The 15498-nt window shown below is 44.2% G+C and overlaps 1 protein-coding gene across 4 annotated transcripts in view; it reads right to left on the bottom strand.

Moving 5' to 3' along the window:
• The window catches only part of CCDC93 (coiled-coil domain containing 93), a 92834-nt gene that overhangs the window by 63860 nt on the left and 13476 nt on the right, over nucleotides 1-15498 (bottom strand). For all 4 annotated transcript variants that reach the window (XM_043576598.1, XM_043576596.1, XM_043576597.1 and 1 more), the window contains exons 4-6: nucleotides 14105-14216; nucleotides 9638-9736; nucleotides 8766-8822 (exon numbers count right to left, since the gene is read on the bottom strand). In XM_043576598.1, coding sequence (XP_043432533.1) covers nucleotides 8766-8822; nucleotides 9638-9736; nucleotides 14105-14216 — 268 coding nt within the window. The remainder of the gene's footprint in view (nucleotides 1-8765; nucleotides 8823-9637; nucleotides 9737-14104; nucleotides 14217-15498) is intronic.

Genomic DNA, 15498 nt, shown 5'->3' with positions numbered 1-15498 from the left:
CTAAGCAAAGTACGTGGTATGTAGTAGGTGCTCAATTAATGCAGGTCTTTACCCCCACCTGATTTAGCATTTTGCCCCAGGTGAATGTCCTCCTTGACTGCCAAGCTGGCAGCCAAATCATATCTTAAAATATGCTCAGGCCTCTGAACGCAAGCAGGTGAATATTTATGCCAAGGAAGGTATTCCAGTCGTTTGTCCCTGGATTTTTTCTCCTCCACCACCAGACCTCATCATCACTATCCTCGACCTGGACATCACTAGGACAAGCATTACTAGCAGGCTGCTCCATAGAGTGGCATTTTTATTCCAATTAGAGTCGTTCCTCCCTTGATATTTCTGGTTAACTTTAGTACTGTACTTTTTATTATGAGAAGTTTCAAACACACAGAAACATTCTTTTGTAAGACATACTATATAATCTTAACAGTTTTGTAAAAAAGGAACAGAATAGGGTCTGGGATGATGCGGGAGTGGTTTTCTTATAACTTGCTGCCAGAAATAATCCCTAGTTTGCTCCTGCTGTCGACATGAATAGGAAGCTATGAATAATGTAAAACAGATTTATGGGGAAATGCAAAATATAATGAACCCACATGACGTCAGTTACTGCCCATGATTTAATTCTCACTGAGCTCTACTATTATAGCAGTACTATATAATTGAGCTTAACTGCTATCTTCCTTAGTTACCACTGATAGAGTCAATGACCCAAGACAGGAAATTGGATTCTTCTAAAAAAAGGGCTGACTCCAAAACAATAGCATACCGAAACCAACAGCTACGAGGACCTTTTATTCTGCCAAACAGTGACAATGTTGGCCTTTGCATAATTATTCCTTCTACTTAAAAGCACCATGTCATATACCGCTCACCTTTGGCATTTCATAACTACACTAAGAGGTGGAGGCAAGGCAGGTGCCATTACCCTCACTTTCCTACTGAAGAAGCAGAGATTAGATAATTTGTCCAGGATCTCTGAGACAGTACTAGGTCCCCTGGCTGCTGGTCCCAGGAATTTTCCAGTGCACTGACTTGCTTCTGGTGGGCATTCCTGCCACCCTCCAGCCATCTCAAATGAGTCCTCTCATGACACCATCATACACCTGAGGCTGCCTCACGGGTCATTACGTGGTTTGCTTAAGTGACAACGACCTAAATTTCAGGGCAACTATAGAGAGCTATTGCTAAGTCACCCTTTAAAGCAACAGGGAGTCAGGAACACTGATGTCTAGCGTGGTCTCTGCCACTAACTGGCTCTGTGACCTTGGGGATTTCCTTCAATGGGCCTGTTTCCATATCTGCAAAATGAGGACTGAACTAATAGCTCTTGGACAGTCCCTTGTTCTCTGTGCTAAAGGACACATGAGCCGGGTTAAAATATTAAAGTGACTCTTTTGTAAAGCAGAGAACTCTTGTCCTGTGAGAGTCACATATTTCTACCTTACGGGTTTGGCTGTAAGTCACTGGGTGAAGTAACTCCCGAGTCATCTCCAAAAGGCCGGGAAGGGAAGTGGAAGAGCACAACGCCGGGGCAGTGTCTGGAGCAAAGGCCTGATCACTGCCCCCTCAGTTACAGCAGGTACCTCCTTTATGGAATACCGAGCAGGCAGCGAGACACCCCCACCAACGTCTATGGTCAACAGTTCCAGTGGGGGCCACACCCAGGCCAGTAGGAAGTGACATCCTCCTGTCTTGGGTCTGTTGACCTGAACACATCATCTCAGGGCTCACCAGCCCAGACCAACTCTCACAGATACACCTCAGCCCAGGAGCCCCACAGACTAACTCTGGTTCTGCCTAACGGGGATCCACAGAGGTCTCCACCATCAAGGGCAATGTCCTGAAAGATCCTGTAAGAAAAAGTTATTGTAACTGGGACAAATATTTTTTTTTTCATTCTCATGTTAATAAAATAACAGAACAAAACCCCTGGGTACTGGGTGAAGGAAATGGGAGACAAATGGATGGCGACCATTTCTGGAGAGAAGCATGTCTGCAGGGAGGAAAGTTAGCTGGGGAGGTGGAGTCTTCTCCAGACTCTGTTCCTTTTCTATTCTCTTTCACTTGAGCTCTGCTCTGCTTCTTGAGGACCAGCACACATCCCACCTCAGGGCTCCTTGAATCAAACAATATAATTTGCTGGGTAAGACTAAGGTCACTGCACTAAATAAAGGAGCCAAACGCGGCTTCTGCATGTTGGTTCTTAGGTTCGTGTTCCTCACAGCAGGCCGAGACCGACTGGATCAGGAGTGTGCCAGTGCCAAACTGAAATTTTCACACATCCCATTCTTTTAAACACGGCCCAGACGAGCAGATTTTTAGCCACTGACAGCCTATGTTGCATACTCCATAAAACTGCATTTGCTAACCACAGACTGGATAGGCCCTGGAACTGTAAAGACCCCAAATCACTGCTGCCCTTCAGAGATCTCTGCTGCAGATATTCCCTGTGCCAGTGCTGAGTGACATCGCCAAGGCACACGGACAATCTCCAGGATCCCCCGGGGAGTTCCCTTGCTCCCTTCCCCTTCTAGATGCAGCCTTGGAGCCTAAAACTCTGGACAGTGGCTTGCTGTGAGGGACTGCCCTCTCCTACAAGCAAACCTGTCAAAGCATCACTCAAATAAAGCTTATTTGTGCTGCTGCCCCTTACGGTCATATCTTTTTCCTCGATGAGACCCCAAATTCCCTTAAACCCTTTCCTGGTGGAACATCACTGCTTTTACCTCTTCTCCTACGGCGTGGTCTGGCACACAGTGAGTGAATACATGCACAAGCAAGGTTTTAGCCCTAACCCCATAACTTACCACCCGTCTGACTTGGGGCAAGTTACTTTAACCTATGTAATTTTTCATCTGTAAAAAAGGTATAAGTAGAGTTATTGGGAGGTTTAATTATTTAATACTATCTGACACACAGTAAGGGCTAAGATATACATTTGTAACCTACGTATGAATATATATTAATAAAATGTACTAATACTGTTTTACGTATGTTGCCACATTTATATTGTACGTGCTGAATGGAAAGGCCTTCCTCACAGCATCTCCTGTGGTAGAACACAACACGTGGGAGTAGTTACTTCAAATGACATGGTCTCTTAGGTGATCCGGTAAGTTCTGCAAAGCATTTTCTTTCAACTAGACTGGAAACTCTTGGAGTCTTCTCCCCCCACCCCACCCCCGTTCCCTCTATTCTCAAACAAAATTCTAAACATTACCAAAAAATGTTCAGTGAATAGTAAACATTTCTTGGAACTTCGGGTAAAAATTCACAGTACTCTTTACTCACGGTTAAGAGAGAGGGACAGACCTCACTGCACAGAGCAGGTACTTCAGGAATACGAAGGCTGACAGCGCGGAAAAGGAGGAAGCAAGCCGCACATGAGCACAAGAAGTGAGACAAGTGAGCGATTATGTTATGACACGACAAAGAGAAGGTGGTAAGGGGTAACCTGTCCTGGGTGGCAATCGTTTTGTTTTCTTACGTGCTTTGAAAATATTACCATCAGCAGGCCTTCTAGAAAGCAGCTAGTTAAAGGAGGAATGGAGAAGCCAAAAAGGAACACATCTCAAAGAGGAAAGCCAAAGAACTGGGAACAATCCCCAGGAAGAAGAACAACAAGGCCAAGACAAAGAGAGAGAACCACAAAGTGATGAGCTCAGAAATTCAAGTTAACAGCAGTCTTTCTGCCTGACAATCTGCCAAGAGGTACAATAGCCTTAGGCATAAACTTTGACCCAATTCCACTTCGTGAAATGTATCCTAGGTTAATAAAGATAAAAGAAAAAAATTAGCTATGAGAATGTCCTATATAATGGCCAAAAGAAAAAAAAAAGATACAAACTAAGCTAGTTAAATCAGTACCACACAATGAATAATCTACAGCCAGTAAAAATGATGTGGAGGTATATTTATTGGGATGCAAACATATTCTTAAGCAAAATTATACATTCTTGAGCAAAAACCAAAACAGAATGTAAAATATAACGCCATTTTTAGAGAACTCTAATTCTCTCCATTGATATACATATTTTATATTTCCTACTTGGAATATAGGTCAGTAATTATCCCTGGCTGGTGATATCATGGTGACTTAGTCTTTGTATTTTTTCCCATTTCTTAATTTTCTATTATTATTATGAAGGTACCAGCACAACAAATAAATAAGCTATTTTAAAACAAAAAATCATGCACAAAAAAATGGCTGGGCTACATAACCAAAGACAAATGCATCCTATAAGGATGGCTAAGGATAAAAATAAGCTAAACATTTTGAAAAATATTAAAATATATTTTAATAGTTATTTTTTTAATGTTTATTTATTTTTGAGACAGAGAGAGACAGAGTGTGAGTAGGGAGGAGCCGAGAGAGAGGGAGACACAGAATTTGAAACAGGCTCCAGGCTCTGAGCTGTCAGCACAGAACCTGATGTGGGGCTTGAACCCAGGAACTGCAAAATCATGACCTGAGCCGAAGTCAGAAGATCAACCAACTGAGCCACCCAGGCCCTTTAATAGTTATTTTTTAAAAAGAGGTTATAGCTAAGTACGAATACGTCAAAGCCTGCTGGTTGAGGGAATATGGTATTATGTTAGTAGATGACGAAAGAAAACAACATGATAGTCTCCACTTGGCAGACATTCTCTAGCTGCACAAAGGCTCTTCTAGTGGAAAAGTCATAGTAAATGCCCCCATAGGGGACTGAAGAGGTGATGGGAAAGCACCCAGCCAATCTGGATACATTTGAGTCTTTGGGACCTAGATGAATAATATCCCAGAGCCCTGAAATAAGTCAGGAACATTGCTGTAAAATTGGTGCCAAAAATATGTGGGAAGTCAGAGTCCAGGTGAAGAGAGGAAGCTGGAGAAGCACCATGCCTGTCGCGTTTGAGGAGTCAGATGTAAAATCAAAATGTGGCTGCCTCTTCCTATTTTGCAAATATGCAGGGAATTTGTTAACTCTTTTGGCTTTGAATTTCTGATTTTTAAAATCAAATCAATGATAGGGGTGTCTGGGGGCTTGGTTGAGCAACTGACTTTGGCTCAGGTCATGATCTCATGGTTCGTGGGTTCGAGCCCCACATCGGGCTTAGCACTGACAGCGCAGAGCCTGCTTCAGATTCTCTCCCTCTTTCCCTGCTCCTCCCCTGCTCATGCTCTCTCTCTCTCTCTCAAAATTAAACATTAAAAATAATTTTTTTAATGTTTATTTATTTTTGAGACAGAGAGAGACAGAGCACGAGTCGGGGAGGGGCAGAGAGAGAGGGCGACACAGAATCTGAAACAGGCTCCAGGCTCTGAGCTGTCAGCACAGAGCCCGACGCAGGGCTCGAACCCACGAACCGTGAGATCATGACCTAAGCCAAAGTCGGACGCTTAACTGACTGAGCCACCCAGGCGCCCCAACATTAAAAATAATTTTAAAAATATAGAAATAATAATATGTAACTCCCTGACTGTTGGTGAGGAGTTAATGACACAATGCTTGTAAGATATCTAGTTAGGTGCCAAATACACAGAAGGCCCTCAATCAGTACAGGGTGGCTAGGGACATATTTTATAAAAGGCTGGGTCCAGAAATTAGGCACCCATTGTCTGACCTTATTTGAATCCTTAATTTACTATTCACAATTCAAATTTGGGATCCCAGATTCGTCAATAAGGAGTAGGTAAGAAAAACTGAGGAGGCATGTGAAGGGCAGTGCCGGGAAAAAGGTGGGCAGGGAAGGAAACATGCGTCAGAACCCAAGACCTGCAAAGAGCCACACCCCTGGTAGTCTAGGAAAGACTTCATTCCCTTCGCGAAGGGAGACATTTCCCTTAGAGAGAGTGACAGTGAATGAAAAACAGCAAGCGGCTTCATTTCTTATGTGACTCACAAGGATAAGCCAGGGACAGACACTGCAGCCCTGGAGTCTCTTGTAAGCTTCTGGAACTCTCATTTCAAGGCAAGGAAGTGAAGAAGCACTTGCAGAAGTGGTGGGTGGAAGGGATGGAAGTTAATGGCAATGGAGCTCAGCTAAGAAACCTACGAAGACAGCTTCCAGAAGTGAGAGGTATTTTCAATAGATAGGTGAAGAAGCAAACCAACAAAACCCAAAGTTCAGCTCTGGCCATCCATCAAAATTCTTTATCATTCCTGCTACAAATGTATGGACAGTCAACTGAGGAGCAAATTCACACATAAAAAGGAAATAAACTGAGTATTATCAAAGAGACTTGCAAATTGTTCCCATTTTCCTTTATCTTGATATTATTTTGTAATTAGCTGCAAACAGCACTGTATCTAGAGGCCCACAGTTACGAGAGTAGGTTTGCATCCTGGCTCCATCATCATCAATGTGACCTTGCGCAACTTGCAACCTATCTGTGCCTGAGCTTCCTCGCCTGTTAAAAACAAGAAAAAATACTACTACCTCAGAGGACTGTTGTCAGGACTGCGTAGGTTATATATAAATGCTTATAACAATGTCTGGGTACCATGTATTTGTCATTATCATTACCTCCTTCAATTCTATGCAGTCCTATTACCAAGCAGAAGACGATTTTCTTTAAAAATTCCACTACAAATGAGAGGAGGGGAGAATGTGTCCCTAGAGGCCTGAAATGTTTAGTGGGCATGATGATGACAGGCCCAACTTCGTGGGTAGGACGACAGACAGCTATGCTGGCCTTTCCTTCACGGTGATAATGCCGAATGAAAACTGTACTGTTTCTCACTCTCTACCCGGGGCTCAGAGTGAGATTTATACAAGAAGATATTCAATTAAGCATTTCAGAAATTTTACTTTTATTTACTGTTTTTGAATAAGTAACGCACAGACTTGGTATTAAATCCAGATAGTACAGGCTTTCCAAGGAGAAGAGCATTTCCCCTCCTCTCCTGCTCCTGGCTCCCCATTCCCTGTATGGGAGGTAATGCCATCACTTGGTTCTTGTACCTCTCCAGAAATGAAGCATAATATAAAACAAGAAAAAACAACAGCATATCCAACAAATTGATTATTAGTTTTCATGACAAATGCAGTTAGGGGGAATCTTTAATCACCTACAAAACTCTATATTGGTAAGCTAAAAAAAAAAAAAAAAAGCCCACAAAATTGTATTTAAAATAGGACTCCAATTCAGTATAAAAATGCACATCAAAAACATGCAAGAAATATGTCTAAGCTCCAAAAGAAGCTGCTTCTGTGTTGTGAGATTAAGGTTCTCTTCCTCTGTATCTAGCAACCTTTATTTAATTTATTTATTTAATTTTTTTTTAATGTTTATTTATTTTTGAGAGAGACAGAGACAGAGCTTGAGCAGGGGAGGGGCAGAGAGAGAGGGAGACACAGAATCCGAAGCAGGCTCCAGGCTCTGAGCTGTCAGCACAGAGCCCAATGTGGGGCTCAAACCCACAGACCATGAGATCATGACCCAAGCCAAAGTCAGACGCCCAACTGACTGAGACACCCAGGCGCCCCTCTATCAACCTTTAAAAAAAAAAAAACAAAAAAAACCCCAAAAAACTTTGAAGGATGCTCTAAACTGAATGACTATTTCATAACCAAGAAAAAAAAATTACTCTGATGTCATATCATGTCCTCTTATTATTATTATTTAATACTGCGACTGAAACCGGAAATAGTACCTGGCTTTAGCGTATAACTATCTTGATGGTATTCTACTCCTTCCATTTCCAAAATGGAATTGTGAAAAAGATACAAATTACAACTATAAAGTGACAAAGACTTTCTTTTTTTTTTTTTTTTTTAAAGTTTATTTTTGGGAGAGACAGAGACAGCGCAAGTGGGGGAGAGGCAGAGAGAGAGAGAGAGAGAGAGACAGAGAGAGAGAGAGAATCCAAGGAGGCTCCATGCCATCAGTGCAGAGCCTGATCCGGGGCTTGAACTCACAAAGCTGTGAGATCATGACCTGAGCTGAAACCAAGAGCCGGACATTTAACCAACTGGACTACCCAGGTGCCCCAAGGCTTTCTTGTTTTAAAGGAGCACTTCATGTCACCAAATGATTGTTACTCTTTTTAGAGCGATCACCTTGGAAGACCACACATTTACTCTTAAAGTAGAAAAAATAAGTAAAAAAACGCTACACGTTATTTTTGGAAGAAAGCAAACAAACCCCAGGCATTATGGCTTCATTCCCAGCAGCTCAGGTAGGAAGGCTGGGGCTGGGGTGGGGTGGTGGCACTGATGAGGTTCTACTGGGCTCTGGCCCAGAATATTCTGAAAAGCTCTTCTCAGCCCTTGCAAGCAGAGATCCCACGGTTCTCTGGGCATGGAAGTGCAGAGTGGGCATGCGAGTGCAGATCCCACGGTTAAGATACAATGTGTGTGTTGACCAAGGCCATCCCCGTGTGTCCCACACAAAGCTCAGGAGTAGCTCCTCTCCAAAGCCATCACGGGGTGCTAATCTCAATTTGCCACCTCCAGCTCATCATCTACTCTTTGGAGCTATTCAAAGTTTACACCTGCCACTGGCACAAGTAAGGAAAGGCTTTAGATCTGGAAAGTTTCTCCCGTAAAACTGGAAGTAAGGAGGACACAGGACGTGGTTGTGGCATTTTCTACCCATGAATGCTGGCATCCAGATATGGGCATGGGGGCAGGCAGGGCTTCCTTCACACTCACACCTGAGGTCCAATCCTAGGCAATCCCAGGAAGACCTTGGCAAGGGTTTTGGGATTTGAATCACAGGGCTATTGGGAGGCCATGAACCTGTCCTTCCCTCACAGAAGAATACGGGCAGGGGAACTTACTGAAAGGTCAACAACTGTCTTGATGGCCTTTTCTTTTCTTTTTACAAAGTCGTCATCCTGTAAGACAAAACACAGCGATTAAACAAATCCTGTGTGAAGACTGGAACTCAACTGGACTTTTCAGAACCCTGTCTTACAAACTGACTTCTCGTCACAGCTTTGCCTGCAGACGCCTCTATCGTCTAACAGACTGGAATATATTCTGCGTGGGAAGAAGCTAGGGCCTCTGCAGGTGGCTGTGAAACAGAGCCCCACAGCCGGTGACAGTGAGGGGGCCCACAGAGTGTGCTGGTGAAGAGAACCACTCTCACCCAAATCCTCACGAGCTCTGAAACCCTGGCAAGCTGCCTCGCCTCTAAGCCTCAGCTTCACCATGTGTAAACGGAGCCGCCTATGCCAGGGCGGCTGTGAAGACTAAAGAGGGGTAGGCATGCAAGGCGCTGGGAATTCATGCAATAGACATTCAATAGTTACCAGTTATTACTACTGTGGTGGTGCTGGTGGCTGCTATTAAACTATTATGATAGGAACGCCCTTGGCAATGACCTAGGTGATCTCTCAAAAAGCTTTATATGGCTATAAAAAACTATACTCATTCTTATAATTTAATAAACATTCTGAATCAAGTATCAAAGTTGAGAGAAAGAGACAAAAACGCAGGGCTTTACACAGGGCTTTAAAGCAGGGCTTTAAGCAGTGCCTGCTTAAAGAGGCAGTTCTTATGAAGCAGGAGGCCCCCTTTCAAAGCTGACCGGGTAGGGGCAGAGATGTCATATGGAGGGGTGGGGAGCCTGAGCTTCCCCTGCTCCTTCCCAGGGAGCCTCTGAGCAGATGCACTGTTCTCAGTTGGACAAGAGAAGGAGAATACTGACCTCGGGGAGACTGTAGGTTTTTTGGAACTGGGAAATGGAGTAGGAGCGGATGTAGTCACCCATTTCTTCCTTTGTTTCTATAGCTCGCTTCACCAGCCACTGGGAAAGAGAGGTAGGACATGTGAGGACAGGGGTGAAACACCACCGCGGTCGAGGCCAACTCAGAGATGGTACGACTCATCAACCCGAATCACCACATCTGAACTGACTAGGTGACGAGAAACTACCCACGTACACATGCTGTCCCATGTGAAAAGCAGCCGGCCGGGCGTCTGAGAGGCTAAGAGCCAAGGGCATCTGGAGCAGAGTGGCCGTGCAGGAGCTCTAAAGCCTCGCTTCAGATCCTCAGTTTCGCTCTGTGCAAAGTCGAGGTGAGAGTATCAGTTTCTTTCACCTCACAGAGCTACCGGGGGAGGAAAGGAAATCACAAGGACCAGAATACTTTGCAACTAAAGCACGGCAAAAATATAGTTATTCCCCACAACCCCCCGGTTCCAGTGGCAGATCTTAACATAACTCTCCCTGTGCTGCCTGTACCACAGACCAGGGAAAGGGAAGAGAGCCTCAGAGAACATCTAGTACAACCCCCTCTTTCATCGATGGAAAAATCCCTCAAATACTCGCATTTGAGTACAGGTTTGCCGAATACCCGGCCCTAGACTTCAGGTGAGTGAAGCAGTCACAGCATTTGCTCTCTTAAACCACACATTATATGGCAACTGGCACTGGCCATGCTGTACTGAACCTGAAGTTCAGAGCCACTACAGAATTTGTCTGTTCTTGTTCCATAGGTAGCAAGCACAAAGCTGTCACAACTCACAGGCTCTTCCACACGGGAAGACCGGACAGAATGTAAAATACAAAAACAGCCTTTGCTTCTCTTCCCTGGCTCTTCATTCAGTCCCTATATGACTGAAGAACATTATGGAGGGAGGATGCCATCTGTCAGTCACCGTTCTCTTTCCAGAAAGAGCTACTACATCCCCAAAGCAGCTTGTGGACAGTAGTAGTATTTCTCCTGGAGCACAGCACACTTGGCAAGGTTTAGCTACTTAGGACAGCAGACGCATGGCATATGGGCTAGTGCTCCTGCAGGGATAGGCAGAATGCTTGCTCACAGAGGGCAGCCAGCTCGAGGAAAGGACGTATTTAGGAAGTACTTGCCCAAGATAGGAGTGGCTGCAAATAACTCAGGGGGATATTCTTTTGTTGTTAGTATCTTCCATTTATTTCCATCACTCCACTCCACCCCACCTCCAAACAACAGCCTCAGGCACTGACTAAAACCCAGAAGCAGGGGCAGAAGCTCACACAGCCTTCAGAGCTTCTCCAGACCCTCTCCCACACCTCCACCCAGCACCATGGCCCAGGACAACTACGGAGGCTGACTCCTTGCTCAACTCAGTTTCTACTTCCCTTTGGATGGGAAGATCCAGTTTCTGGACTTTCAAAGTCGTCTCTTTCTCAGATGCTCCTCCATACATTAGATCTACACTGAGCTGTTAATTTGGCTGGATCCTGGCGAGTGTGATCAGATAAGGAAGGTAAGAGAGTCTTAGGATTCAGAGACTCGATCGCTGTAGTGGACTTCCTAGAGTGAAGGGCTGTGGAGGGAACCTCTTGGACAGCCAAGCTCTGCCCCAAGTCCCTAGCATTTGAGACAAATACCTACCCTCACAGGATTCACATGTCTGGCCTGGGAGAAGAAGATGTGACCTAGAAGTACTGGGGCCTGAAGTCAGATCCCTTCTTCTCTAGGCTGGCATTCAGCGCGTTACTACAGCTGTGCTAAACAGCGCAAACCTGGAGGTGAGCCCCAAGAATCACACAAGACAACTAACTTGACGACTGCTCTTTCACCGGTCTCCGGCAAAACAGGCACAAACTACAAGCTGTGGTTACTTTTTCATAATACTTTCATGTATTTAAGGGACTGTCCATTCAAAGGACTGTCCTTTATTCCAAGACTGGGGGGTTAAAACGCCTTTCTTTTAGGAAACGATAAAGCAAGATAGTTGTCACTTAAAAAAAATGGCTTTTTTGTTAAAGTATAAATGATATACAATATTATATTAGTTTCAGGTGTACAACATAGTGATTCAGCAATTCTGTACACTACTCAGTGCTCACCACAGTAAGTACAGTCACCATGCAATGTTATTACAATGGTATCGACTGTATTCCCACTGCTGTACTTTTCATGTCCGTGACTATTTTATAACTGGAAGTCTTTACCTCTTTATCCCCTTCACTTATTCTGCCCATCCCCCACCCACTTCCCCTTTGGCAACCACCGGTTTGTTCTCTGTATTTAAGAGTCTGTTTGACAGTTGTTACTTTGAAAGATGTTTTTGCTCGACAAATTACAGATAGGCCAACCTCCATGTGTGCTTTAATTAAGAAATCTGGTAACCACTAACCTAGGTTCTCACATCCAGAGAGGAAGCCTTCCAGCATTCCACGTACAACAGGGAACATTCAGATGCTCAAAATGCCTAAGCTAGCGAAAGAAGATCACTTCCCTTTCATTGCCTTTTCCTCTCTGGATCAGATTTGTTGCTCTCAGAGTTCTAGCATAGGGCTGAGTAAGGCCTAATCACTAGAGATTTAGGCTTTGGGGGGAAAGGCAACAACTTCACATTATGGCGGTAGTGGAAGTTTCAGTAATACCCAACACAGGGTCGCTAGCTCCTGTTTTCACAAAAGGAATCAGGTATCATCCTCCTGCGTCAGAAAGTCTAATGAACCTACAGATCAAATTCTGAGTTAAAGTTTTAACTTCCAATTCACAAATTTCATGGTATTTGACTGAAAGTCTAGTTTGGGGGAAGTCCCCAATAACAGTAACAAAAATAGAAACAACTATATGATACTTACAAAGCACTTACTAAGATGTGCTGGTCCTTCAGCTAAGTGCTTTATACATACTAAAGTACCTAATTCTCATCCTATCAGGTAAGTACTATTATTGCTTCTATTTAACAGATGAGAAGTTAAGTCATTTGCCCAAGGTCACACAGCTAAGTGGCAGAGGCAAGATTTGAACCCAGGAAGTCGCTGGAGACCATGCTCTCAACCCCTGTACTATTATAATCTTTTTTTTAGTTTTTTAATGTTCATTTACTTATGAAAGAGACAGAACACAAGCAGGGAAGGGGCAGAGAGAGAGGGAGACGGAATCCAAAACAGGCTGCAGGCTCCAGGTTCTGAGCTGTCAGCACACAGCCCGATGCAGGGCTCGAACCCACCAACTGTGAGATCACTGACCTGAGCTGATAGCAGATGCTTAGCTGACTGAGCCACCCAGGCGCCCCCATACTGTTATAATCTTAACACAGGCTTAGAAGACTTCTGAATCAAGGACCGCATGAATGGCAGAGTGGGAAAGCACAAGGTTTAGTGACAAGGAGTTTAGACTGGAATCCTGCTTGACAGCTCACCAGTTCTCTGCCCTTAGGTAAATCAGTTACTCGCTCTGAGTCTCACTTTCCTCAGACATAAGACTGGGATTATAATAGATGCTTCCAACAACTCTATCAGGATCATTTGCAAAGCGCTGTTCACACAGCAGGCCCTTTCCTTTGCTCCTCCTCTTCTCGAAGTGCCTGAAGGGGAGGGTGAGACACAAGACTGCAAGAATATAGGGGGCTGTACAGCATATGCCACTTACTCACAGAAGCTTGGGAAATAGCCACGGTGGAAATTAGCCTCCCATTAGACATCTAGTCATCAAATAAAGACTAATTGCCTACACAGTCCCAGACATTCCACCAGGTGCTGAAAACACAACAGTGAGCAGGACGGCCATGGCACCTGCCCCCAAGAAGCTTAGTCTGACAGGAGGGACAGAAATAACCAGACAGATATACATGGTTACAAACAATAGTAAGGAAGGATTCCTACAAAGGAAAGGAATATGGCCGGTATGAATGGATACAGCAAAGGAACCTGTTCTAGATTAGGGGCTCATGGGAAGCTTTCTTGAGGAGGTTGGGTGGAACTGAGATCAGAAAGATGAATATGAATTAAGCAGGTAGGGAGAGAATGGTAAGAGCTTTCCAGCTTGAGGGAAAGGCCTTGTGACAGGAGGAAGCATAAGATGGATGAGGAAATCTGAAAGTCAGAGGAGCTAGAACAGAAAGAATAAAGAAAAGCAAGGAATAAAGTTAGGCTGGATAAGTGGGACAGGACCAGAACATGGAGGGCTCTGGAGTTCTACCTTTACCAAAAGGGCAATGAAAAGCAATTAATGGGAACATTCAAAGGTCACAACAGGTGACAGTGTGAACCTAGGGAAGAACACTGGTGAACTTCTGAGGATGACGTCAGGAAGTCCCATCATGTCTTGCTCCACCAACTCCACGCCACACCCGTTAAATCCAGGATCTAGGCCAGATGGCCCATGGGCCAGACCCGTTATAGGAATTCTGGTGTTCAGAGGACAAGAAACCACACAGAGGCTCTCACCTGAACAACAGGAAATATGTGAATAAAATCCATGCCCTGGATCTGGTGGGGCTCCAGCTGGTGTGGACACTTCATCCTTGGCAGGACTGAGACGATTTTTTCTGATAGTGCTCTGTTTGGAAAAAACAACAGCAAAGAGTGAGAACACACTAAGTGGCTCTTAAGACATCTCTCAAGTCTGGGCAGTATTCCAGAAGAATCTGGGGCTCCTCAACGCCAGACCATGACCAAGCTTCTCCCGACTGACTGCAAAATGAGAAAAATAGGCACAATTCAGATGTGTCTGTGTGCACGCGCCTAAGGCCACAAAACGGCTTTCTTTCTTTATTCTACGGTTTTGTTCTTCCCACCTTTTTTATATTAAAACATATCGTTTACTTACGACATTATGGTGATGTTTGAGGTAATAATTATTATTTTTTAACATACTTACATTGTAAAATACAAAGTTATCAGTGCCCCAAGTTCTTTTACATTTCATTTTACTGACCTACTTTTTCCAAAAATCTGGGAACCACTAGGTTACGCATTAAAAAAATTGTTCTCTCTCTCCTTCTCCCCCGTGCGCATGTGTGTTCTCTCTCTCTCTCTCTCAAAAAAAAAAAAAAAAAAAATTGTTCTAAATATCATTCAGGAAACAAATAATTACCAGACCCTGTGCTGGGTGCCTATAATAGTAAGACAAAACATGGGGCCTGATGCTAAAACAAAAAATTTAGAGTTCTCCACTCTGGTATAAAAGTATTTTTAAAATAAAAAATAGCCTTTAAATTTTTTTTTTTTTTTTTTTTTTACTACTTTCAAATTAATCCTAGATTTGGGGGAACCACATCCTTGTTCTTTTTTTCCAGAGAGGAGAACGCTTCTGCTTCTCATCAAGAGCATTCTGAACGCTCTCCAACACCTTGCTTCAGTCCTGTGAAATGTCCAGGAATAAGGGGAAGAATGGGGCTTCCCGAGGCCCGAGAGCATTCTTGTAGCCCAGTCAGGAGGCAAGCATCCTCCGCCTGCTGCGAGTTTCCACAGCTCCTGCCCAGGCCTGGGTGGGACAGTTTTAAGGCAGGCACGACAGCAGGGTCTGTGTACAAGTCCACCCCACCACAGACGTAAGCCTCCTTCTCTTCTTGGCTGGTATTTGATCTCCAACTGTCTGCTTCCTGTTTCTTACACTTCAATTGGATTTGGTTCAAGAGGGGAGAGCAGAGGTTACCAAGTGGGTCTGCCTTGAGAAAACAGTCACCAGGCATGACCTTGTGGGGCCATATGGAGAAATGGGGGCTTCTGGCTCAGCTTACGTGGCTAGGTTAGGTTATAGTCCTATTCTAAAACCCTTAAAAAAAATCTTGGCCCCTTACAGCAGCTACTGTGGCCTTGTCTGCAAGTGAGAACTATTT

The sequence above is a fragment of the Prionailurus bengalensis genome, chromosome C1, assembly GCF_016509475.1.
Source record: "Prionailurus bengalensis isolate Pbe53 chromosome C1, Fcat_Pben_1.1_paternal_pri, whole genome shotgun sequence".
Lineage (NCBI taxonomy): Eukaryota > Metazoa > Chordata > Mammalia > Carnivora > Felidae > Prionailurus > Prionailurus bengalensis.
This window is presented reverse-complemented; position numbering and strand designations above follow the sequence as displayed.